General features: G+C 35.3%; 5 protein-coding genes and 1 non-coding gene across 12 annotated transcripts in view; 4 read left to right on the forward strand and 2 right to left on the reverse strand.

Moving 5' to 3' along the window:
- Nucleotides 1-26,143, reverse strand: part of LOC107223626 (protein numb) — a 95,635-nt gene that overhangs the window by 54,564 nt on the left and 14,928 nt on the right. For both annotated transcript variants that reach the window (XM_046730040.1, XM_046730039.1), the window contains one exon: nt 24,153-24,198. The gene's annotated coding sequence lies outside the window, so the exon portion shown is untranslated. The remainder of the gene's footprint in view (nt 1-24,152; nt 24,199-26,143) is intronic.
- LOC107223623 lies at nt 3,743-6,122 on the forward strand. The gene is made up of 4 exons (XM_015663359.2): nt 3,743-3,888; nt 4,769-4,828; nt 4,966-5,238; nt 5,819-6,122. Exons 1-4 carry the CDS (start codon nt 3,844-3,846, stop codon nt 6,017-6,019), a joined length of 579 nt encoding a protein of 192 aa, XP_015518845.2. The 5' UTR covers nt 3,743-3,843; the 3' UTR covers nt 6,020-6,122.
- On the forward strand, nt 8,287-10,445 carry LOC107223628. 2 transcript variants are annotated; one of them, XM_046730045.1, is made up of 5 exons: nt 8,378-8,439; nt 8,776-8,805; nt 9,288-9,347; nt 9,501-9,773; nt 10,155-10,445. In XM_046730045.1, the coding sequence occupies exons 1-5, from the start codon at nt 8,395-8,397 to the stop codon at nt 10,353-10,355; spliced, it is 609 nt and encodes a 202-aa protein (XP_046586001.1). In that variant the 5' UTR covers nt 8,378-8,394; the 3' UTR covers nt 10,356-10,445. The 2 variants fall into 2 exon arrangements, with proteins under 2 accessions (XP_015518853.2, XP_046586001.1); XM_015663367.2 differs by lacking the exon at nt 8,776-8,805 and having other exon boundaries at nt 8,287-8,439.
- On the forward strand, nt 12,275-15,237 carry LOC107223625. The gene is made up of 4 exons (XM_015663362.2): nt 12,275-12,399; nt 12,526-12,729; nt 13,729-14,031; nt 14,937-15,237. The coding sequence occupies exons 1-4, from the start codon at nt 12,355-12,357 to the stop codon at nt 15,126-15,128; spliced, it is 744 nt and encodes a 247-aa protein (XP_015518848.1). The 5' UTR covers nt 12,275-12,354; the 3' UTR covers nt 15,129-15,237.
- Nucleotides 15,753-21,425, forward strand: LOC107223627. 5 transcript variants are annotated; one of them, XM_046730041.1, is made up of 6 exons: nt 15,756-16,033; nt 16,645-16,869; nt 17,031-17,327; nt 17,379-17,615; nt 18,076-18,123; nt 18,187-18,329. In XM_046730041.1, the coding sequence occupies exons 1-4, from the start codon at nt 15,989-15,991 to the stop codon at nt 17,613-17,615; spliced, it is 804 nt and encodes a 267-aa protein (XP_046585997.1). In that variant the 5' UTR covers nt 15,756-15,988; the 3' UTR covers nt 18,076-18,123; nt 18,187-18,329. The 5 variants fall into 5 exon arrangements, with proteins under 5 accessions (XP_046586000.1, XP_046585999.1, XP_046585997.1 ...); XM_015663364.2 differs by having other exon boundaries at nt 15,764-16,033; nt 17,397-17,615; XM_046730044.1 differs by lacking the exons at nt 18,076-18,123; nt 18,187-18,329 and adding an exon at nt 21,058-21,425 and having other exon boundaries at nt 15,753-16,033.
- LOC124293189 lies at nt 25,645-25,808 on the reverse strand. Its single transcript, XR_006903136.1, has one exon. It is a non-coding gene; the product is annotated as a U1 spliceosomal RNA (small nuclear RNA).

The raw sequence follows: 26,143 nt of genomic DNA on the forward strand, positions 1-26,143 counted from the left end.
GAAATAGATAATAAATATATCCGCTCAATTCATTCAAGTCCTTATTTGATCGGAATTCAAGGGCAAAAAAATTACCTTTTTTTCCATCGCATTTCAGTTATGTTATTCAAACAGAATTTTATAAATCGTGAACAAAAAATAAAACCAATCTGACACTGTTTTATTGAGAACAGAAATTATAGACGCTGAAAATAGCGAAGTGAATATTCATTAATTAATCACTCATTCTCAGCGAGTTACGTTAAATAACAATATCAGTATGTCAAAACGTCTGTGTTTGATCAAGTCAAAGAACGTGAGAGACGTGCTTAATTGAGCATAAAAAATCGTCGTACTTATCACGCGATAAATTCGTGTCCCAGTTAATTGTGTCTGCGTGGCAAAATAACGCCTGGCAGTTTTCTACGATTTAAAAAAATAGTGTACAATACACCGTTGAGCAAAAAATGCTAAATTGTGAGAAATTGTGCAAAACTACGGAACGCAGAAATTTACCCACACCATAATAAAGTGAAGCACGAAAAAATTCCACCACAAACTTTTATTGCATGCATATGGATGCATTGAAATATTACGTATTTAACATTATTTTTTAATTTGGCGGGGGGGGTGGGGGGGGGGGGGGGGGGGAGGTGGCACCAACCGTCCGTTACGTAACTTTATTGAACGCCAGAAAAATTTAAATTTTGATTTTTTTTTTTTTTGCAATCAACAATCGAATACCCGACCTTAGCTACAAAGTAAACATTTGTTCTCTTGAATAGTCGTTCGGAGTATCGTCTTTCTCTTTCTCCCGCCTAAATTTAGAAAAAAACAATTAATCATCGTATCAAAGATTTTCATGTTTCATGTTACGCAATTATACGTATACGTACCAATTGGTGCTAAGAGGGGGTTAAAGGGCGGGGGGGGTCTTAAATCAATTGTTACGGTCTGTGGCATGGGAAGGGCCCCCCTCCATCAAACAGACCGGAACAAACGTCACGCCATATTTTAACACTGCGTGTATGAAAATCGAGCAAAAAGTATTTTTTCGCATATCGGTATTTGTAATAAGGGTATAGAAATATAAGCGAGAATTCCGTTCCTCGTTTTAACAATTTTTTGAAATAAAAATGTTTGTCAATCCCGGTATTATTTCGATTGAATAATAGTTCAATGATTATCATTTGAAAGAGAATCGATTTTTGTAACTTAGAAATTAACTTACCAACTTTTTTCCGTATTAGAACATTTTTATTTATTTTTTTTTTTTAACCTACATTTGCCTTTCCCATTCCCATTCCGAATCAAACGGATTTCTGGTGACGTAAGATTGTCACAAAATTTTCATACGTTTGTTCATAAACTTTTCAGAATCATGTCTATTTATCGTACGTTTTCGGCCATTTCATAGAAGAATTTTGTATCGTTTTTGGGAAAATTTTAATTACGTTGATAATGTCTGAGGAATTTCAAGAAGTTTGACAGAGTTTCTGCAAAAAAGAAAAGCCTCCGCATATTCATTGGAATTTGTTTTTTTTATCAAAAATCTCCGCAAACTACGAGTTTTCATCCTTCCGACGAAACACTGAAAAACTTTAGGTAATTCATCTTCTGAGTAAATTCAAGTTAGCGACCTCTAAGATATCGTTATTTTCATTCTTGAAAACGGATAAATTATCAAGGTAACTCGTCTCATTCGGAGAATATACACAACCGTTTTCAATTTTTTCTTTCCTAGTTCGAACATTTGTCACGATGATCGTTGAAGAATTTCCATCGTTCCAATAATTGCTGGTTGCAAAAATTTTCTAGACACTGTTTTTATGGGATCAAATCAATTTGTATCAAAATATGAACATTACATTTTTAACTAATAAAAATTACCAACGTTCTTTTATTGACAATCTGTGCGATCTGAGCAAAGATGATAGAAGCGTTTTACTACTGCTACGGTTATTTGACAGTCGAAATGTTAAACATTTGGAAATTCAAGGAAAAGTTTACCCAAAAGATGCCCATTATTGGACCCAGTCTTAACTGTTCGTTTTGACGCTCGGAATTTTCAGATATTTTTTCAAACAAATCAAAAGCGTCATACTTTTCGCAAAATTATTTTTATAATTTTGACGCACGCTTTTTCAGTTGTAACCTTCTTGTACATTTTTTTAGTTTTATTTTTCCAATATTGTATTTAACCACACAGAATTTGAGTGTGTAACATATTTTTCATACGTTTGAGATTGAACATATTTTTACAGTTGGAAAGTCGATATCTGGCTCAGTTATGTTTACTTATTGCGCAACCATCTTGTTTAACTTATTTCTCATATTTCAACTGCAAATTGAATCACGCAACCATTGGAAAAAAAGAAGTGATCACGTAGCACGAACTTTAGCTTCAAAGCGATGATATCATTCGTTTCACAGATGGTAGAAAAATTTTTCGTCAAGTTTCGCACACGTGTTCAAATAGCGTACCACGTCGCCAAATTTCTCGAAAATAGATGAAGGCCTATAGAATTTCAAGAAACTCACACGTCGTCCAAAAACCATCTTCTGAACAGTTTCCAAGAAAAGCTGGTAAAAATGGAAAATTTCAAAACTGCCTTGTGCCTTCGGCTCATCGCCTATCTATACAAATTTGACCGATAACTATACAAAATTCATCAACAATATAGTTTTAAAACATTGCAAAGTCAACTAGTGATCGGCTTCTAAAAAAAAATAAAATCTAATAAAAAAAATATATATGTATAAAAAATTGAGTCCTAAAGACGAGAATACGAAACTTCTTTGAAAGTTGTGAATCTCGAGTATATTGAGATGTCTTGACAACTTTTTACATTTCCCCTATAAAAATCGATGGCAAATCTTTGAAGCACGGAGTTTTACAAGATCTTTTATCTAAACCCTGAAAAATGCTCGTATTGGGTAATAAAATTTACTATTTGTTATACTGTAGATGAGCTTTACTGAACTAACATCCGTTTGAATAGGTGCTTTCGAGATTTTCGGAGGTACCAAATTGCTCGAGTGTTTTTCAGATTTTCAAAAGCACCCAGAGAAGAAAGAAATTATTTCTGTTCTAATTTTGCATAAATAACCTTTGCTTTTCTACACGGAGAGTCTTTTGGTATGAAGTGTTTGCTTTATTGTTTATCCATAATGACAATAGATTGTAAGAATTTAAGGATAATTGAGGTACTGTAACAGTCATTTCCGCAACAATAGGAGATCATAGTATTTCTACATTAGTTATTACAATCTTGACTAGCAAGTCTTAGTACTGAAAAACAATTTGCAAACGGATTCGTGGTACCGATTAAAAAAACTGCAAAGATTGCCTCGGTTATAAAGGAATAATAGAATAAATGAAAATTAATTTATTACATTTCATGCACCTTCATTTAAACAGCATTACTAAATCACCGTATCAAATTGGCGTATGAGGCCTGAACACTCAGATATTTTTGTATTTTATTTAACCAAGGGCGGCAGAATTGCGGCGTATTAAATTGACTGGTGCCAATTCACGCCTTATCAACCAATTTAATACCCGCTGTACATTTTCGCAACATTTGTATAAACATGGAATAAACATTTCTGAGTGTTCACGTTTGATTAAATCCAAATTCGTATCAGCGGTTCGTCGAACACGGTCTTACAACAGGTCTTCCAAAGGCGGGGGTGAAGATAAGTAACCAAGGTTTTTGCGTTTCAGGAATGGGCCCCACCACTGCGATAATTCTGTTTTTTGTACGACCGTGTTGTCGGGTATATAAAAGATGCCGAAATATCGATACGTTAACTCTGTCCTGGGATCAGTTTCTGAAAGATTCCTGATAACATCTGCAAAAAATGGCCAAGCTTCAAATTGCCCTCTGCTTCCTGCTCGTCGCCTATGTAAGTTCGATCAAATAATACGTAAGAATAATCGCGAAATTTTCAAACTTCCGAGTTTAAAATCTGTGAAAACCGATGCGATGATTATTGGAGTTTATTTACACGAAGTTAAATATTTTTTCTTCAGCTTATACTCGTTCTCTCTCGTATCTGCAGAAATAAGTTTATAATTGTTCACAAATGTTGCAGTTATACGAAAAAAGATACACTTTGAATCTGCGATATGAGGATACATATTATCCAAAAGTTGAAGTTTTCATATTGATGAAATGATGTTCGTAATTGTTAACAATATTTATAGGATTTATAAAAATTCTGTTGCAAATCGTTCGAGCATAGAATCTTACACTTTCTCTCACCATTCCAGAAACAATTGGATGACAAAATTTCATCATTTTTAGACTTGGGTATTCCCAAAATTTTACCGTTTATAAATTGCAGATTTTTAGACTGATGGTCGCCCGATTTTTTCGCATTGGTGAATTCCTAAATTCTCGAAGATATCCTTAATGAGATAAATTTTGTATCAGATTCTTCTATTAGCAGCTGAAATAATGAAACTTACGTCGCGAATAAATGTAAATTCTGCAATTCAAGATACCGAGCCTTGATACACTTTAATTTGCATTCATTTGAAAATGTTCGTAGCTTAGGATTTGTAACGCAAACAAGAGTGAAGCTTTCAGATATTTCGATATTTCCGTAACTGTAACGACGATGTCTTTCATAAATTCGATAAATCAGTTGCAAATCATGAACAAGAAATTACACTGGAATAAAGGTACGATTAGGAAATACGCGAATTAAAAGAATCTGGTTTATTTTTGACAAAATCTTTCTTCATTTCAAACCCCTGATGTTCGAACATATGATTTTCCAGATCGTTCGAGGCGACGGAATATTTGGTTTCAGCTCTGAGTGGTGGGAGTCCTTGTCGAATGTAAGTATATTCAAAATTTCAAATTTTCATATTGTATATTTTTCACGGTGCCATGTATAACTGTCCCTCATATATTCCAACTGCACCAAAATGGTTTTGCATGAGTTTTTCATGAAAATTTAACGCCGCTGTAACAGGAATGGGAAGATCTTCTGGATCTTGTTCAAAACACGGCTATCACCAATCAAACGTGCGTAGAACAGTCTTGGGACATAGAAGAGCTGTCTTCCTCGATTCAACTGAACAGCAGCGTATCATGCCTCACAGAATTGAAAACTGCGATCGAATCCGAAAGCTCAAGCGATACCGCGTTATTGGAGATCATTGACGAACTGATAGAAATTTTCGAAGAAGGCTCGACGTGTGCCAGCACTGAAGATATCTGGGCCTACGTCGAGTGCTACATAAATGTGAGCATATTTGGATTCCATAGATTATATACTTATAAATCACTTCGAGATCTCTCAAAATACATCAAGTTTCTGCCCGAGATCGAAATCAAGAAGACTAAAGACCTGGAGACTAAACTCGGGTCGTGGGGAGAAGCTTGCATATGGTAGCCGCCTGGCGGCGCTACTAAGCGTACCGTACTTGCGCAATGGTTACTGCGTAATCAAATAAGTCAAAATAATTCGAGCCCCTCCCCCTGACGTGAAACAGACGAATGTGGAGATGCGCAGTATCGGATTACGCAAGTATTCTACGCTTAGCAGCGCCACCAAGCAGCTGCCATATATTAGTTCGCCTCAAACTGCGGACTTGAACGGGAGTTCGGGCTCCTGGTCTTTAGTCTTCTTGGTCAAAATGTTACCAGAGATATCATGGTGATGCAGTTGAGTCATGTCACGGCAATATTTCTGGAATATTGCATAATATACGTGAAATATTTCAAACTTTACAAAGCTACGTTGCTCCTATATGTCTACAATATTACTTACTGTATGAGATTGTATTCGATTCGAGGTGAAATTGTATAAACCATGTTCGCAGACCATCGTGAACGCTATCAAATACATCCTGAGCAATTTTACCACCGAAGTAGTCGCAGCTTGGGAACTCCTGTACAGCAGTGATGACATTAAATCCATAGCAGGAAACTGCACCGAAACCATCATCGAGACAGTAGCGGTGGCGAACTTCAAAAGTGCTGTCCAAGAAACAGTTGAATGTATAGAAAAATGGACGAGCTGAAATGGCGTATCTGACCGCATCTCATCTGTACTCCGACCTCGTTCAAGCTAGATACTACATCTGTGTGAAAGATATTCAATAAAATTTTACCCCCAGCATTAAATTAGTCTTCTTACAATCACATTTCACTCTTGATTGAATTGCGTTTTTGCATTATCTTTAACGCGTGTATCACCGACAGCCTTCATTTTTTCCCATAATCCAGATTCAACCTATAAGAATGATTGCAAATTAGCTCCATTCGGATGGAAAAACTTTATTGTCAGATTAGAGGAAGTACACTTAATTACAGTAAGTAACAATTACTCCGAAAATTCGTCTTTATTTTGCTCTTTCGCCAAATTCTTTATTCTGCTCAACTCAGTCAAAGAAATCTTTTGCAAAGGTTTTCCACAAAAACCTTCTCCCGTGGATCAAGAATTTGACAATAATTTGTCAATATTCCTGTAACGTATAATTGTTTCAATCTCCAAATTTGTACCAACTTGTAACATTTCCTATTATATGAATATCGTGCAATAGTATTTCAAACGCGATCTGTTCAAATTTGATCTCGAATTTTCACTCATACTTTCACGGAAGAAGGATTTACTTTTTCACACGCTTGTAGCTGTTTATCTTCTCACATATTTTTCCTGTCGGACACTTCACTCCCTGATTAGCCTAATGAAAAAAATTTTACAAGGTTAACGATTTGTTTATTGCATCATTTTGTATTAAAAATTATTAGAAGAGTTACGGACAAAAAAGAACTGTAATTTTAAAAAGTTGAATTTTTGATTTTTCTTCTGATACCTACGTTAAGAAAATGCGACAAATAGTTTTGATAAATTTCCCATTTCCGTCAACATTGTTATCACACAGGACTTATTAATTGCACTTCCAACGCCCAAATCATTTAATCGCATGCTTTGATTACTTCTATTAATTTGCAACTTTACAATTTTATAACTGCAGCAGAAGTTGAATATAATTAAAAGTAAAAATAAAAAAATTTCCGTTTTTCTGAGGAATTTTCAGTCACATCTAGCCTATCGATCCGGTTGTAATGAGATATAGCCTAAAACTTGGTCAGATGTTGTAGCTATCCACAGGGAAAAGAAGAATCAAAATCGGTTCAGTAGTTCTGGAATTATGAGCGAACGTATGGACAGGCAGAGACAGAGACGTTGAGTTTTAATAGGCATACCTACGTAGACATGACAATAAGTTTAGAGACGCCTGCAGTCAGTCAACCACGCAAACTTTAAAGTCGTGCGGATGCGCAATGTTTAGGCGTTTTACAGGTAAATATTCCCATCTGTATCAGACGATTTTGATAATGTTTCGGATTTCTGTTGCAGAGTCATTTAAGATTTCAAAATTTATATCTTTCGTTCGCTACGGCTCGGAAACAAAATTTTGAAACAAAACTGCCCTCGTCAAAATATAAAAATGACAGGTTTATCTGTCTAAAGTAATTCCCTGAAGTATGGCCTGCCTATTTGGTAATATAATGCCTTGGTGTTTTCTGTCATTGGAATCTTACCCGAATTCCACGATATCGAGACTGGACCATACAAATCATATCAGATCTTTTTTCATGGGATGAGTTTTGTCAACAGTTCCAATACCTATCTGAAAAAAATTTATTGGTGGTTGTTCCTTCATTTACGTATATTTTCGAGTCGAAATAATGCATCTAAGTTTATAGATTATGTAAAAATAATTCTTTACTTGGTGAAGAATCCTCATGTTACTAGAATAATTTCAAATGTCATAAACAAAAGTATATATGCAAGTTAAGCACCCGATAATGCAAAGTTGTAAACTTGAAAACTATTACGTTTCCACTGTAATGGGCATGCGTATAACTTTTGATATAGGTTTGGCGAAATTATGAAAAAAACCAAATATCTTATTGTTAGTTGAAAAATATAGAATCGAAACACGTTGAAAAAAAATTTTTCTTTTGCCCGCCGACAGACTTAATTCACTCGTGACAAGGTTAATTGTGATTTTCTGCGACAAACATCTTTTATGGTAGTTCTAAAGTCATGATATTTTGCAGTGGATAGATAATTTCGTCACGTGTAATCGTGCAGCACGTGAACAATATACAAACTTATAACTGAGATTAGAAAATTTTACTGTAGTGCTAATCTAGTCATCGACTTTATTTACGGTTATGTCAGTCTCCGCTATTTACCATAAAATGAACTGCAGCTGTCACATGTAAGTGCAACATTTTAATTTTGGTTTATTGTTAGTGAATACGTGACTACGTGATTCCAGTTAACAGACTTAAGTCACGTCATATTTTGCTATATTTTTGTTGTGTGAAGGTATAAAAGTGTTCGAAGTTCAAGAAATAATTAGTTCGTTCGAAGATCAAAATGGTCAAGTCCGTAGCTACGTTATTCTTATTGCTTGTCGCCTACGTGAGTTTTATCAAATAATATACAAGAGTAATCATGAATTACGACAACCCCCGAATTTAAAAATATTAACGAATGATTTCACGATTGCTTTATGTGTTGAAATAATTGTTATATCTTCTAACTGCATAAATAAGCTCAATGCCTGGACAGTCTTGTGCAATAAAAACCCGAGATCGAAAAAACGAAAATATCAAATTTTCCTGAAAATTATAGCTCCGAGATTCATGCATAGATCTCACAAGCTTTTTAATCGATCACACACATTTTTCCAAAATCTCCTACGACTCTGTAGAAATTTTTTATTGCAATTCACTGTTTTTTTAACTCGATATCTAGATTACTGAATATTTCCAGTCGCTGCATTCGGTAATTATTAAATACAATTATATTCCAGATGAATTTTGTATTATTATTTTTACTAGAAGTAGAAATGACGAAACTCTTATCGCGTATAAATCTAAGTTCTGCACGTCAATTTAATAAACATTACAATATACTTTAAGTTTAAATCACGAGGAACTCTCGAAAGCGTTGCTGTCCGAATTAACGGTTAAAAATAACTGATTCGATCTTTTCAATTTTCGGGCGCTTCCTGTAGTGGTTTACAACACTTAAAAACCTTGGAATTCTTACAAGACAGACACGTCTAGAGAAAGAAATTGTTCCCAAGGATTATTTCCACGAATTTTACCTATAAATTGCAAATTACGCGTAAACAATGACAGTTAAATAAGGATACAATTAGGAATCACGTGGATCGCACGAATCTGATTTATTAATCCCGCTTTCCATACGAAATGAATATTTCGGATACTTGAGGACCCGGTATTGATGCATATAATTTCCAGGGCGTTCAAGGCACAAAAATATTTGGGATCGAGCGTTCTTCGTTGACGTCGTGGTCGGATGTAAGTATAATCGAGATATCGAAGTTTCGGATTACGTATATTACATTGTGCCATTGTAGCCGAAGTATCAAACTTATTGTCCCTGATACATTCCGGCTGAATCAATTTGATTTAGTAAAACTTTTCCATGAACATGTGACGCCTCTGTAACAGGACATGGGAGATATTAAAGAGCTTGTTGAAAACACGGAGGTTACCAATCAAACATGCATAGAGCAATCTTGGAACATAGAAGAGCTGTCTTCCTCGATTCAACGGAACAGCAGCGCATCGTGCCTCACGAAATTGAAAAATGCCGTCAAATCCGAAGACCCAGACGATACTGCGTTATTGGAGGTCATTGACAAACTGATAGAAATTTTCGACAAAGGCTCCACGTGTGCCAGCACGGAAAATGCGTGGGCCTATGTCGAGTGCTACGTAACTGTGAGCATATTTGGATTTCATAGATTACAAGCCTATAGATCACTTCGGGGTCTCTCAAAATGTCGATTCCTCGTGATCGAATTCCGGAAATACGATTCTAACGGTACAATTTACAAGCACATTGAAATTTGTAATAACACTGTAGTTATACGCTTGCACCGAAAGCAGTGCATCAAGTTTCTGCCGGAAGTCGAAATGTTACGAGAGATATCGCGGTGATGCAGCAAAGTTACGTCACTGCAATGTTTCTGAAATATTGCACAATATCTGTGAAATATTTCAAACTTTGCAAAGCTACGCTGCTGCTATATGTCTACAATATTGCTCACTATGTGAGATTGTGTTCGGTTCTAAATGAAATTTTATAAACTATGTTCGCAGATCTTCGTAAGCGCTGGTAAATGCGTCTTGACCACCTGGACCACCGAAGTAGCCGCAGATTGGGAACTCTTGACCGCCGGTAGTACTATTAAATCCTTGGCAGAGTCATGCGCCACAATCATTTTCGATACATCTATGACCGCGAACTTAAAAAGTGCTCTCCAAGAAACAATTGAGTGTGTCAAAAAATGGACCACATAAAATAGCGCACGTTGTGCTCTGAGGATATTCAGGCTAGGTACCATAGACATTTGTCAAAGCCTTGCAATAAAATGTTGTTAACCAACCAAACTTGACTGTATAACTTAAGTCCCATAATTATTGTACTTTGAAACTCATTCTTTGAGAAGACACGCAGAATTTGAAAGGGTATTGAAGTGTTTTTCTATCAAGTGAAATGAGGTTCGAATTATTTTCGTCTTTCGACTTACAGTTGGCTTGAAACGCTCTCTTAGGAAAGAATTCAAGATTCATTCGTATCTCGCGAATTTAATTCCTCAGTATCGTACTTATGGAATTCTATTATAAAATTGTCGAATCTTGTTTTTACTAACCTAACACGACTGGACTTGAAACACTTAAAGTGGATACAAAATCTTTCTCAAAGTGTTTTTAATATCCTGACTGAGGATCTAGAAATCTACGTTACCGACACTTTTGAATAACTTAACGATTGAAATAATTTAAGTTAAGTCTCTCACGAACTTGATTCTTCAGTTTTATTCTTGTGGAATTCTTTTATAAAATTATTGAATCTTGTTTTCACTAATCTAACATGAGATCTTATGATGTGAACGGAAACACTTAAAATGGATGCAAAGTCTTTCTCAGAGTGTTGATAACATCCTGACCGAGGATCTATAAATCTACGTTACCGACACTTTTGAATAACTTAACGAGTGAAAAAATTTAAATTAAGTCTCTCACGAACTTGATTCTTCAGTTTTATTCTTATGGAATTCTTTTATAAAATTATTGAATCTTGTTTTCACTAATCTAACATGAGATCTTATGATTTGAACTGAAACACTTAAAATGGATGCAAAGTCTTTCTCAGAGTGTTGATAAGATCTTGACCGAGGATCTATAAATCTACGTTACCGACACTTTTGAATAACTTAACGATTGAAAGTCATTCCTATGTTATACTGTATAGAAAATATCGTAACTTGTACATTTTCTCAGATGAGATAAATTAGCTATTCGTTTTGCACGAATGGTCAATAAATGAGCCCTTTTAGTCCTAGCTTTGCATAGATTTTTGACAAACTGAACGTTTTGATAGGCAATGTTGGCATCAAGTGCTTTTTGTTTACAATACTTGTAAATTTCGAAATCGACAAACATCACATTGCCATCCTTTTGCGACACATATGCGAATCAATTCCATGTACCCGGCCAGAGATTGTGTTAATTAAATTGCTTTATCAACTTCATCGTTCGTCAATTACTACAATGATAAGATTACGGAGTCTTACTTCTGAAAGACGTTATTTTACGTAGCCCCAAATTTAATGTTGAAAAATTAAATTATAAAACCATTGATTATTATACATATTGTGCATATATTTTTATCTGAGCCTGATATTCCCTTACTTTTCACATGTTTATTTGTGATCGTAATAGTAATCGAAAATAATTGTTTTAAACAATTTCATCGTCTAAACGAAATACTAATTTTCTACTGTATAACAATTCATGAGCAACTTGGAATTTGTATAATTTATTTAAATATTAAAAGATAAAATAATGTTTCGAAATGTTTCAATTATTCGTTTGGAAGATATTATTTCCTGATAATACAAGAATCTAGAAAGTAGCTAAATTTAATCTCAAAGTTTTTCCATTCAATAAACATCAGAATTCCGAAAAATTGACAGAATTGTAGAATTGAAAATAATTGGGACAATTGATTTTATAGTTTCTGTATTTAAGAAAATTTTCTACAACCGTTTTGACAATATCTTCCAAAGAACTGATAATACTGTGATATCTCCGATGAAGAATTAGTTAATCGGATTGATTAAACAGCAAAATGCGTGATTATTTGCCCTGACACATCGATTTCGATTCATCAAAGCGATTGGGTAAAATTAGATAAAGTGCCCCTATAAAATATCCGCGCAATCCGAATACGCTGGTAAAATCAAATCAAATGCTATTCGTGTAGGAAAAAACCATCGGTCCCGATTAATCAAAAATGGCATCATTCGTGGGATTATTTTGTTTCATATTAGTGGCCTGTGTGAGTAGAAAGTTAAATCGAGCATTTCTTGCGTGTGTTTTGTTCAAAATGGGGCGGATATTTCGCTGTCAGCTTCAATAACTCCTGTCGAATATTGATTAAACCGTTTTCTTTTTCCTCCAAAAGGGCCCTAGTGTGATTTCGGCGCAGGCTATTATCGCTGGCCAAGCCGACAGGCTTCTCAGTCAAGTTAATACCATGGTTGAAACAGTCAATCACGACGCCGCAACGTACAAAACTGAGCTGCAAGGACTTTTCGACGAGTTGAGCGAAACTACCGCGTCAAATTTGGAAACGATTGACGGCGCCGTGAAGGAATTCAATGATAACGTGAGTCGGTTTCTTGCTGTTTGCGCGAAGATGAGTCAAGTTCGAATTATCCATAGGTGACAAAAATATTGAATACCATTTTTCGAAATAATTTTAGAAGGATCATGAAATTTTTCATGAAATAATAATACAAAAGCTTTCAGAGATTTTGTACGACTTTATCAGATATAGAAGAATACTAAATTATCGTAAACTCTTTTCAACATATATCATCGTGTTTCTCTATCAAAACGCTGAAACGATTTTGTCGTTTATCCACATTGTCAATAGATGTTATACAAATTTTCGAACAGAATTTTTATTCAAATTTTAATTTTAATTTCTTTATCAAATTAACCTTTTATTTCGATTCCCGTGTGCTCTAAGAATACCGAATAAGTGTTTGCATAAAAACGTCAGTATCAAATACCTAACAGAGTTCGAATTAAGTGTCAGTAGATATCAATATGTTAAATTTTATTTATTGAACTTTATTAAAAACTTCATTTGAAATTTGTAAATTATATATTTTCAAAAATAGTCAGTCATGTTTTTCATTAATGCAAGTTTCGGCAAGGAACAATATTAAAGTTATGTTAGTTGAACTATTGAATTTTTAAACAGGTACATGATTGAGTTGTATAAGAATTGAATTTGTTTTCAACCGAAATTTGCAAGATTTTTACAGAAACAAATATCTGCAACAGTCAAACGCATACAAAATTGATAATATTCAAAAACACAAAAAATTTAAATCAATTACACAAGTGTAGAATATTCGTATCAAATTTGAAGACTTCGTTTCTCTAAAAGTTAGTTTTTGCCCAACGAGAAGCATTTTAACGTCTTTCGGTAACAATAAAGAGAAAACAAAAAATCCCACGAATTCCAAATTCGGTAAATTTCAGTTTGAAATATCATTATTTTGGTGCAAAAAAAAAAAAAAAATAAGACAATATTTTTACTATTGAATACCGACAAAATTCGGGAACTGACGAGACTCGAAATTCAAATTTCCAGTTCGAGGCGGCGCTAGCATCGCTTGTGCATACCGTACATCCTTCCGAAGACGTGAATTCGTGCACCAGTCTGGCCGATCCACTGAGGTTAAGATCGGACGCAATTCTGGAGGAATCGGATTCTTGCATGAAAAGAGAAGTGACGCAGGCTTCGGCAGAGAAGGCGATCACCGAGGTCTACGTGAACTCGCAGCTGAGCACTCTCGACTACATGCAGTCAATGGCTCAAAACTGCATGACGTCATACGAGAATAGCGAGCAAACAACTTCCGACGCGTCTCAAGCCTTCGCTTGCGTTCAGATTGTGAGTAAAAACTGTCTCGATCTGTTTCTTCGCAGGCTATGAAAGCATAGGTTGTTTTGATTGGCTGAATCAGGAGTAAACATCGCGCGATATACACCGACTTTTAAAGATTTACAATACTTGAGACACGTTTTGCAATATTACAGACACGTTTTGCAATATTACAGACACGTGTAGCAAAGTAATTCTGCAGCTTTTGAAGTATTTTATTTATGTTGCGCAATATTTGAGGAAACATTCGAGTGTACATCAATTTTTTGAGTTTTTAAATATTGAAGACCTTGATGGCAAGTAGAAGGAAAAATGATGTTGAATTCCGATAAGACAATATTTGCGCTGTGTGACAGACAAGAATTGAAACAGATACGAAGAAAGCAAGCCAAGTGTCGACAATTGCGGAAATATCAGAAGGTTTTTTAATTGTAACGTTGAAAATGTTCAAACTGCTTAAACTCTGGTGTTCATTGTCCGATTCTGACGTTTTAAGGCTCATTTTGCTTGCTGAGCAAATTTCAAAGAATCGATTGAAAAGCTTTGAAAAAAAATTTTACCTTACGTTACAGTCATGACGCACAAATTTTATCGTGCCCAGGAAGACCTGATGTACCGTATTTATACAAATCCATTTTTAACCATTTGAATAATTATTTCCAGACAATCTGGAAATATCTCACCGGTAAACCAAAAACATTGGAATCGGCCAAACAAAAAAAAAAACAAATTTGTTCCTTTTGAACATTCTAATTACAAAAACACTTATCGAATTGTTGATGTCTTAAAGCTTGTGTTGTTTGAATTTTATTGGCACAAACGGTATTGATGAATATTTTTTAAACAGTTTATTCTCTTTTCTCGATTTTTCACCAACGTTTTCCGATTCGATTTCGATTTCCCACTTTTTCCAGATTCACATGTCGGTCAGCAGCCTGGTCGTCAGGTTCGAATTGGTCATCGACATCGCAGTTTCCAGATCCCTGTACGACGGCTACCAAAGCCGAGTGGCGGCTTGCGCAAATACGGCCAGCAGCGGAATTACAGCTTTGATTGCCGATTCGAAAATCGTTTATGAGAATATTGATGCTTGCCTCAGAGCCTGAGCTTTTTTCATTCAGGATAAGAAAGTGCGGTTATTATTTTGTGTTCGCCTTATCAATACAAGCGTGAAAAACAGAACTTGAAAAATAAAACAAAAACCGTACCACAAAAGTTTATATTGTTAATCCCATCCACTAGTTCATATAATAATTCCACAGCAAAAATTAGGAGACTCGTGCTTCTCTATTTTCCTGTTATCTGTAATCTTCACCTAATCGGTTCAATTTTGTTGAAGATTCAAGTTTTACGATAATTTATTCTTCTAAATTCAGTCGTTCGTAACTCGAAAAATTTGAGACATAAGTTGGGTCGCGATGGGAACGAACAGTGAAAAATTCACTGACGAAACATAAGAAAATAAAATAAAAATAAAATACTCGAATCTTTTTTGAAATCGTTGACTAAGCATTTCCATGAATTCTTTTTTTCTTCGTGTAAATTTAATGGTTAAATTTTCACTCGCTTCAGTAATTTATTACTTCGAAGCAGCGTGTAAAGCAATCGGTAAAGTTTTATTTTAAAATGCGCGTCAAGGTGTTAAAAATGTCCGATTTCGTATCGCTCGAATGGATGAATCGGCACGAAATAGCAATTAACGTCGGCCATAAGAAGTAACGTTGCGAACCATATTGTGCAGTTACGTTTATCTTTCGAGCATATGAAAAGACGTGAGACACTTCTAAGTTTCGTACCAGCAAATTTCTTTGATCGTTTTTGTTATTATTTTCCACTGCTGACACATGTTTTTTCCGCCGATCGTAAGTTTGCGCAGAACCAGAACGCGGTTGACAACTGTGTACACGCACAATCAATTCTGTACAGAAATATTTAGTGTTCGTTCAGGAACCCTGCAGGCTTCGTCATGGAAATGCTTCGAATCATTTTCAACTCAATTTTTTTCGCCCACGTAAGTAATAACGAGCCTCATTTACTGCCAGTTTTATCAAAATTTGGACATAGTGCAAAATATTCCCCCGTTCGTTTGTTAATAATTATGAAATAACGAAGTAGGTGAAGTTTAGCTAACTGAATTATTCACGTAAATATTGAACTAAACACGAATTTTTTCTTTTTTTTTTTTGGCATGTTACGCCTTCGTCAATTTTTTATATTTTTTAGGCGCCTAAACATCTTTATCATAGAAAAATTGATTTTGATATTCCATGCCTCTTTAATAAAATTGATTACCGAATATAATGTGCTGTAATATTTTCAACCATCATAAATTACAGAATATATTACTCGTCTTATGATAAATTCTGAAATACCTTTATTTACCGACAGAGAACCTCTAATTACACGGTTTGTTTCTTTCTTTCTTAATAGCTCGATGACCTGGTCCAAATTTTGTACACCTGATAAAATACTCTCCAACTTAGCTGTACTAGACGACTACTTTTTTCTATAATACAATCAATTTTGTGCTCAAAATAATTCAACGTTAAAATAATTTGTTAGCATCGTTAACGAATGGATATACTGATTATTTTTATTAACGGTAAACTTTGCGATTACCAGCTGACGCCTGTAATAATTTGCGTTACATCACCATCCCTTCCTTCGACCGATTCAAACGAAGTACTGGAAGAAGCCCTGACGAATTTCAAGATGGAAGTGAAATCCGCGATCGTTGAAGCTCAGACAGCGATTACAGAATTCGAGAATCTGTTTGGAAACTTGGAAATATCCGCCATGACGCTTCAGAAAAACAACAGTGATATCGTAAACGATACTCTGACATTGGTAACTATTATCAATCAAATTAATTTACCTATCGCTGCAAAACAATTTCTATCAAAAACTTACATCGGCTACAAATGATAGAAAGAACAGTTAAAGAATAAAATTCGTTCCAGCTTATGACCACCGAACATTTTCAATTCGAATTCAAATCTAACTTTCAGTTTGGAAAACAAATGAACACTCTTTTAATGGCTGACAATGGAATCGATGTGAACGAATGCGCAGCGTTGGGCTTTAGTGTCGAATCGAGAGCGATAGAAATTCTCCTCGATACGAACACCTGTGTTCATAAGAAGCTTGAAAGAACTGAACGTTACACGGAAGCGACAATTTCGTCGTTAAGGTGCGAAATCGGCCGTCTAAATTCCCTCGTCAATATCGCTGAAGACATTTTTACGGATGCGATGGAGAGCAAGGAGGTTAAGGCAGTTCCCCAGGCTTTAGATTTTCTAAAATCCGTAAGTTTTCTGCACTACTTTTTAGCCCGAATCTACGAATACATTTTCTAGGCGCAACATTTTTTTCAGGCTTCATTTGAATCTCGCGCCTTCGCTGAACGAACATTTTCAACATTGTCGGACGCAGCTTCCATTTTTTTCCAAATCAACAGTCACATGATCGCGAACTGCGGATTCGCCGCGACCATTTTCTGCTTCATAGATGACGCGCAGATCGCCTTGTCTGAAATCGAGGCCTGCATTACCGACGTGAATTCAATCGATGGAAACTTCTCGGGAATTCAATAAGTATGTAAACACTATATTATGCATTTTCAATTTTCCTTTCACCGTATATTGGATCTGTATACTGAATTATTCAAAACGTCGAATCTGCTAATTGTATTCCGCAACGAGTTTGAAAATGGAATATCCAAACGAGAATTTAATCTTAGGTTATAAACATTTGAAACCAACTTCAAGGGGATGATACATCCGTCAATTCACGTATACGATGGAAAAGTCCGTTTTGAGCGACCGATAATCCAATTGCTTATTTTTTTTTTTTCGAGAAAAACTTGTACTTCAGGTGCTGAACAATTCGAACAAAGATTATGCGGGTAAGCGAAAAAATATGTCGGACTGAAAATACGCCAGAAAACTTGTATTTAAGAAGATATGTGGTAAAAATAACTTTTTTGTTCTGAAAAAATGTTTCTTTAGTAGTCAAAATTCATTGCGAAATATGACATTTTTTTTTTTTTTTTAGGGGCGCTTTTGTGTAACATTTTTCGCAACCAAGGGCGTGGAATTTGCGGTAGGTCAATTCCTTCGAAATAAAACTGGTATAAATTGTTTGAATATCTGAATTATTTTTCAGCGGTCTTCTGCGTTGCATTCGGCGTGAAAAGAAGTGGTCGATAAAAAAAAGTCATCAGCCCGATCGGACTTCTCCGTCACATACATGAACGTAATGAAAAAGGATATAAAGACTGTGCATTGTTTATAAAAAGATCCAAAATACGATGTTGACGAAGCCTTTCCCAACAATTTAACGTTCTTCTACGTCTTTATAATTTTTTCTGCACAAGATATCGCGGAAAATTGAATTAAAATTGATCAGTATCGGTTATCTTAGATGGTTTTAGATATCTACAGGGAGATTATTTCGATCGAGATTCCAACGCAATATCAATACGAGATATAAATTATCGCAATGTTTTTTCACCGATTAAAGCTGTTCGTGAAAAATTGATATCATTACCTATATTGACGATTGGACTAAAGGTGTAGAAAACAAACGTGTTACGCGTAATTCAAAATATAAGCAATTTCATCACTCGATAATGATAAATTTGTGTAAAACGATTTTTTCTTTTTGTTTTTTTTTTTTTTTCGTAATGGAATTTATAAAAATTAGATGTCAATTATTTTTCTCGTCAACTCAATTGTCAACGTTTCAACTTTCCACGGACAAATTCAAACAGCAACACAAACATAACGACCTGTACGAAAACCGAAAAACATATTAACAATTGTTTATCAATGAAATATTCATTCCATGCGCAGGTTTTCGGACTATGACGGTTAATACGATCGGCTTGACAGAAAGAGATTCGGCTTAACAGAATCGCGAGCAAGCAATTCGCATGCCGGACAACAGATCTAATCAGTCTTAAGTGATTAATGGAAATTAGCACGCGTGCAATTTCATTCGCCAGACGTGAAAGGAATCCGTTCGTCTCGCTAAGCTGTTAAACATGTAACGTCAGTGAACGGAAGCGTAAGACTGAAGTAAAATTAAGTTAGCGCAAATAAGAAAAAAAAGAAAATAAAAAACAATCAGTTAATTTGCTCAAGTCAACCGCAAGATTGTGGGTAGCAATTAAATTAGAAACACAATACGACTCAGCGTCGGTAAAGTGACTTTTAAGTAAGTATCACCAGAATTTTTTACCAAGCATCAGATTCGATTGTATTGCGTATTTCATTCGTGAAACCTTGTTGTGAATATTATTAATGAAACTAAATGTGATGTAGATAATTATTAGCTGTCAACGGACTTGCCGCAATCTCAATTTCCACGATAAATCTTTCATTTTTTTTTATACATCTCAGCCGATTGCAATGTACGTGAATCACAGAACAATCAATATCGTCGTTGGGTTATTTAACATTAACTAACACGAATTAAAACAGATAATAAAAACATCCCAGAACTCATCGACTTCATTTATCGTGACTATTGGAATAAGTTTAACAGCGTGTCATCATTTCTGGCATGTTATTATGTGTATAGTAAAATTCTTCTCATGATTTAATCGTGCGAACCGAAATGACCAGTTAAAACAATTCAAATAATTTATTATACTTCTTTCCTACTTTCACCAAGTATTGTATTAAGTGGAACTACAATTAACCCGAACTTTGGCGCACGTAATTATGTTTTTAAATGACTAATTTTGCTTTCCAAATTAAACGAACTAAACTTTGTAATTGTAATCTGTAGTGTTCATTGGCCATAACTATACACCAGGTTCAATGTAATTGAAACAAACGAAAGGCAATTTTCACGGTACAACCCCTTGATCGTTAATTAAGATAGTAGTTCCGTATCGTTGAGACGCTGTGATATTATACACCAAGTTTTACCTGTATTACAAAAGTCTGTCAAAAATTTCCAACTTCGAAATGAAACACGATACGCCAACTGGTGTGAATTTTTTAAAAAATGCACGTTAATTGTGTGCAAATTTGAGCCCAGAAGCGATCAAGGTCACGGCACGAAGGAAAGAAGATAATTCAATTTCGAGAACGGCAAGCGTGCATAATCATGAACAGGATGTGAATTATACGGCGAGTCGGTGACTCGAGCGTGACCTTTCGGGTGACCTTGAACCCGTGATATCGCAGTTCGTTGCTAGAGCCGCAAGGCTAATGAACCAATTGTTTATCCAGTTTATCGGGGATCCCGCAACGTTACAGAAATATTGTTGCAATATTTCTGCACTGCAATTGCCACTGAAACATAATGAGCGTGCAATCCGATACTTTTGTAATTTTATGCGTAGTCTAGAAAAATGTAGCAACGTTACAGCGATGTTTGAATTTTTCAGACACGTTGCATGAATTTTGCAATTTTAGTTTGCTTCTTCGATGTTACGAAATATATTATATCTGAAACGTTTAGCGGTTACTTTTCTGCTATGTTTCCTCAATATTTTACAGTACGGATGAAAAGTTTCAAACGTTGCAATGATGCTTTGCTGTAATGTTCGCGCTTACAGAATATATCCCAAATATTTCGAACCTCACAATGCTACTGTGCTGAAATGTTTCTGCAATATTGTGCAAATATTTCAAACCTTACGAACTGTTACCGTTCTGCAATGTTTTTGAAATATTGTGCAATGTTGAAACAACGTTCAAAAAGCTGAAAAATCACGAAGCTCGTTATTCGACGTTGCCTTCAACGACTTCGGTTTTGCGCAATGTTTGCATCGGAAATATTTTAAATCTCGAAAAATTACCGTGCCTCAATGTTGCTGCGAATATTGCGAAATGATTCTCAAATCTTGTAAATATTGGAAATTTGGGTTATATCGAGCAATGTTTTTGGACTATATTAATTCTTACAAAGTTACGACGCGGCAACGTTTCTGCAACAATGCGTTATCCAATAATGAGCTTATTCAGGTTGTAATCAGTTTGCCACTTTCGTAACGATTCATGTTTTAATACCTTGAAACAGGGACAAGTTCAACAGAGTCTACGACCAAGCGAGGTTTCAAGTTGTACAGCTTCATCGAATATTGATAATGAGAAAAGTTAGAACAGAGCTGCTGAACGCATCGCTTTCCGTTACTCGAAACTACGTTCTATAATACACCGAATTGAATTTCAAATTCTTTCATGACTTTCGCTATTAAATATACATTCTACAGGCAGTTCTATTTTAAAATAGTTATCAGATAAACTATTCAAACGAATCGCTTTATTAAGGAACGTTTTTCGATAATGTTTGTATCAAGTTTTTGTGGAAACACAAAATGGCAATACGTGCTATCAGTTCAATTATAACTTGAACCATTTTCCATCGATCAACACAAAATTAATTGTTTTTAATAAATAAAAACCTGACGTTTCTTATTTTAAAGTAAATGATTTAATCCCAGCTGTTTTGATATCGTTAAAAATTCATGCATTTTTCTTCATTTTTTTTTTTTTTTTGCAACTGTTACGTTAAAATCTTCCGAAAATATTCTGCAAGGAATTCTTGCTTTCAAAAAATTGATCAAATATCTTTTCTGGTAGAAAATTCATGAAAAAACGGTACACGAAACGATTCGAACCGCCGATTCTCACATTTGTATGGGAAAGTTGTGAGAAGCCTTTGGGACCGGATGGAGTTTGACCCTTTGCCTGCACTTTTACACGTACCGAATGTCTCCAATTTCCATTCTTCGTCTTTGGTGTTCGAATTTCTAACAATAATTAATACGGCTTCCCGCCAACTAGTCGAAAAAAACGGGAATCGTGAATTGGTCCCACCTCGATACCATTCTCGATCAATAAATAACGACAAAATTACCGTGATTGAAATAAAAATCTGGCAGAAATAGATTGAATAGATATAGGGACAAGAATTCACGATTCTTTAAAAATTGGCCAAGACTGCGGTGAAAGATTTTTTTTCAGTTATACTTTTACGGGAGTCTCCGCGAATCTTTTTCAATTACCTCAAGTTTCGTCAAGCGAATTAGTAATCTGGATTATTTTTCACCTTATGAGAAGTATTTGGACGCGATAACTCCGTTACAGAAAATAAGGAGAAAAGGAGAGAGGAAATAAGGATAGAGAGAAAATTCCGTTCGTGTAATTTGCAAAAGTGATTTGGCGACGCCGGTGCGTCGAATATTGGATTCCTCTCGTTTAGGCGTAGAACGTAGGAAGAAAGGGGACTCTGAAAATTGAGGAAATCGTTTCCAGTTCCATTAGACGTCCCGTTCTTTTTAAAAACAAAAATTTCAAAACTCCGAATCATTTCAGCACCGAATATTACAATAATTTTCAGCCTTATCAGCGTATGATTACACAAAATAATAAATTATAATAATAACAATGATAAATCATAAAAATCATAACCAAAATGTTCCCTTTGGCATTGTAATATACATATTATGAAGCATCGGGAGAACCTGATTGATCTTACGTAAATACAATGAATAATCGACAAGCTTGTTGAATTCTATTTAATATTATTTTCTTCCCCAAACAACGATGTACGTTACCTGCTTTAATTTTCAGCCTTATTGATTTTTAACTCGTTTTGAGGTTATGGGATGCAACCGTGTAGCTGTCTCCAATAATTTTTTTTCTTTTCTTCATCTACGAAACCAGCACGATCGTAAAACTGCGCCATTTCGGAAGCTTTGAAGCGATTTTGTTAGACAGAAGCATAAAAAGCGTCAAAGAACATGATATTTGCCGAGTCTGTCGGTAAAACAGTAGAAGTTTCAAATTCAACATCCGTTACTTTTCTTCGTGTTCGTACAAGACGAATCGAACTCTGCCAATCATGTAACACGGAAAAGTATCGCTTCTAATTTTAACCCTAATAAATTCATAATATTGCGGTTACTGTTGCGTTCGTTTTTTCTAATCCGTCGGTAAAACAGAGAGTTCCATCATATACATATAGGTATAGGGAGTGGCCGCCTAGCTGGGCGTGATTCGCAGCATCCCTTCAACGTTGGATCAATACTTGAAGACCAGTTGTTGAGAAAAATGCTCCCGTATTACGGGTATCTGATCCTAAATTGAGCCCCGACCCTCACGGGTAATTAATTAATGTACCGTGCACACATACGCGCACTTTAAACAACTCTGTTTAGTCTCTTTAATAGGGTATTTAAGAGAGATAAGCACGGCCTGCTCGAACGAGCCTTTTGGGAGGAGATTTTTATTCTTTGCTTTTTGAAAAATTTTTCCCGAGCCTCGAGAGCTGGCTCGGTGAAATTAAGCTGCAATTTCACCTGCAAGTGATTAACTTCTAACTAAGGGAAAAAAGGGCAAGGAGGAGGGAATAAATTAGCTACGAGAAACGAGGCTGTGAAACCCCTGAGATAAAAAGCCGAAAGTACGTGAAGTTAGAATGCCGCTCTTTTTGAGAAATCGATACGTTCTTAAAAAAAAAATTTTTTTCGTAGAAAACTGACCATGAGTTGGAATTTCCATTTTTAAATGAAATATAGGGTGAGTTTTTAATCTATTAAATAAATAACTAGAACAAGACTTGTCGTAATTTCTCAGTCATTTCAAAAATATTTGAAAGAATTTGGATAAATGTTATCTCAGTATTTATTATTATCGATAAAGTTTCTTGTCATTGATTTCAAGTATTCGAAATAATGACGTGAGATCATCATGTAATTCGAAGACCATTTTACTCGATTTTCCTAGCATTTTCTAGTGATTAGATGTATCATGTGGTGCTTCAAGTCGAGAACTCGGTACTTATTTTACATTACCAAAATACTAATAATAACTGTTAAAAACCGCTCGAGACATAAAATCTCACAATTGTTCACAGCGACAGCCGAAGTAGTTTTTTTTTTTTATTTTTTATTTTGCGCTGTTTTACTTCATCGAAGTAAATCAATAATCCGTCTTGTCAGCATCCGTTTTAGTTGTAAACTTTTTCACCCAATAGCGATCGTCTTTTACGCCGTGTATACACGACGTTGCAAATTTTCAACGATTTCCCTAATACAGTCGTACGATGAATAATTTATTTTATTGCAACGTAACGTCAATTATAATATAGCTAATGAAACGCATGCTCACCTTCAGAAGAATAATAAATTCGTCGACTCGGGTACTTTCATCAAATCTGAAACAAATGGTAAATGATTACACAAGAAGATTAAGAATCAAAGTTTATAACGTGATTCGCTAAATTAAAGGTCTGAATTTTATTAATCGCTGAAACGGAATAAGACTTTGTAATTTTAGCTAACACTAAGCCCCGAAATTCTGTTTCATTCAGAGCTGAAATCCGAGATTTCAAGGCTCAGAGATCAAACGAGTCATAATTCTTACACTTGACTTTTCGTCGAGTAGACTCAGGGAAGTCGACTCGTAAGAATCGAATTTTAACATCGTGAAACCTGCTCTTCAAAGTCCCTAACAATCGAGTAACAAGACCTTCAACACGCGGGTCAAGCACAGTTTTTAGCTTGCAAATTGGATCGGCGTGACTAACGATAAGTAAAAAATTCATTACAGGTATAAAAGAAATGTACATAGAATTGGTAATTCGGCCAAACGACGATGAATATGCCTTCTTAATTTATACACATGCAAAAACGTATAAACATTATAATATACACGATATTCATGCAAAGAATTTAATTCGTTCTACTACTTGTTATTGATTTTTCTTCACGGTCTTTTACATCGTAATTAACAAACAAGGATTCAGACGAAGACAAAGAGAAGCGAAAAAAAAAATTCATGTGATAAATACTTAAACATTTCATAATATTGAGTAACAAGACCCACGCAAAGACTTGTGCTTACTAATTATTTGAGGAGTTTGTTGGACAATCGACGGGTCGACAGAGGGTGAAAAATATAAAAAAAATAAATAAATGAATAAACTTAGAAAAACCAGATTGTTCATTTGGAAAAAGTAATAAAGAAGAAAAAATATAAGTTGTTGATTAAACATTGAGAATCGCTTCATTTCCGGTAGAACCGGAAGTCCTAATTAACCCGTTCACTTTAATTCAAAATAGAGACTCAAAATGGTTTTATTTGAGTAAAGAAACACTTTTTGGACACGTTTCAGAACTCGACAATGAGTTTTAACTTTTAAACTTCCATTTTTCTCACAGTGCGAGAAAAATTTTACAAAATAAATAGCGTCAATCGATTTCTCGAAAAATTTTACCCCAATTTCATATACTTGACAATTATTTAACAAGCAGTATATCTCGAAAAAATCGTAAAAAACGAAAATCAAGATCGAAACTACAGTGTACAATAAACGAGACACGTCAATTTTTCCCGCATGTCATTTTTCTTTGTAATCCCGTGAGTTTGAAATTTTTTCATTCACCTATTTTCGAGTTTGTCGGACAGAGCGACATTTTTCTAAACCGGCTTTTTCCGGATTCCAGGATTGTTGGAACTAAAAAAAGTGATTTCCCAACCAAAAATCAATACCTTCCTTGTATCGGTAAAAAAAAAAGTTACGCCCCTATTCCTCGTCGAAATTTGAAAGTCGGACTTTTGGGCTCTTTTTGCTTTTTGGCTTGTTCTTTGTTTCCGGTGATCCGGGACAGCGCGAACGCAGATCCCGACTATCAAAAATTTTGCGCTCGATATACCCACGTTAGGAGTATTCGCAAGGGTCAACCTAGCCGGGGTGCAATGGCTGGGCCTCACCTAGGAGGAACCGCCTTGGTGATCACGGTGTCCTCCGCGCCAAGTAAGTTATGAAGATTGGAAAATTTCCGCGCCCAGCTATCCGCGGATCGGGTTACTTTTATCGTGGGAAACAAAGAACAACTAATCGTCCGCCGATTCGCCCTGGCGGACGAAATTTGACCGATTTTAACAACGGGTGGCCCGCCAATTTTCATATGGAAAAACATTGCGACAACGAATCGACGGCGTTTCGTTTTTCTCCGTGGTATTCGCTCGTTTCTGCAATGTGATGCGACTGACACGATTTATTTACGGACCGTCTGGGTCGTCTTGAACTAGTTGTTTGAATATTTTCAAAAGTACGATCAATTTCAAGGATGAATGAGAAGCTTTTCGGAAAAAAA

The sequence above is a fragment of the Neodiprion lecontei genome, chromosome 2 (genome assembly GCF_021901455.1).
Source record: "Neodiprion lecontei isolate iyNeoLeco1 chromosome 2, iyNeoLeco1.1, whole genome shotgun sequence".
In the NCBI taxonomy this organism is placed as follows: domain Eukaryota; kingdom Metazoa; phylum Arthropoda; class Insecta; order Hymenoptera; family Diprionidae; genus Neodiprion; species Neodiprion lecontei.

Excerpts from the sequence above, each read along its gene's own strand:
- LOC107223623 (XM_015663359.2), top strand. The coding sequence starts at position 3,844 with ATGGCCAAGCTTCAAATTGCCCTCTGCTTCCTGCTCGTCGCCTAT. Across the intron at positions 3,889-4,768 it reads GCTTCCTGCTCGTCGCCTAT|ATCGTTCGAGGCGACGGAAT; the intron begins GTAAGTTCGATC and ends ATGATTTTCCAG. Across the intron at positions 4,829-4,965 it reads GGTGGGAGTCCTTGTCGAAT|GAATGGGAAGATCTTCTGGA; the intron begins GTAAGTATATTC and ends CCGCTGTAACAG.
- LOC107223628 (XM_046730045.1), top strand. The coding sequence starts at position 8,395 with ATGGTCAAGTCCGTAGCTACGTTATTCTTATTGCTTGTCGCCTAC. Across the intron at positions 8,440-8,775 it reads TCTTATTGCTTGTCGCCTAC|ATTACTGAATATTTCCAGTC; the intron begins GTGAGTTTTATC and ends CTCGATATCTAG. Across the intron at positions 8,806-9,287 it reads ATTTCCAGTCGCTGCATTCG|GGCGTTCAAGGCACAAAAAT; the intron begins GTAATTATTAAA and ends TATAATTTCCAG.
- LOC107223625 (XM_015663362.2), top strand. The coding sequence starts at position 12,355 with ATGGCATCATTCGTGGGATTATTTTGTTTCATATTAGTGGCCTGT. Across the intron at positions 12,400-12,525 it reads GTTTCATATTAGTGGCCTGT|GGCCCTAGTGTGATTTCGGC; the intron begins GTGAGTAGAAAG and ends TTCCTCCAAAAG. Across the intron at positions 14,032-14,936 it reads CCTTCGCTTGCGTTCAGATT|ATTCACATGTCGGTCAGCAG; the intron begins GTGAGTAAAAAC and ends CACTTTTTCCAG.
- LOC107223627 (XM_046730044.1), top strand. The coding sequence starts at position 15,989 with ATGGAAATGCTTCGAATCATTTTCAACTCAATTTTTTTCGCCCAC. Across the intron at positions 16,870-17,030 it reads TAAACGATACTCTGACATTG|TTTGGAAAACAAATGAACAC; the intron begins GTAACTATTATC and ends TCTAACTTTCAG. Across the intron at positions 17,328-17,378 it reads CTTTAGATTTTCTAAAATCC|GCGCAACATTTTTTTCAGGC; the intron begins GTAAGTTTTCTG and ends TACATTTTCTAG.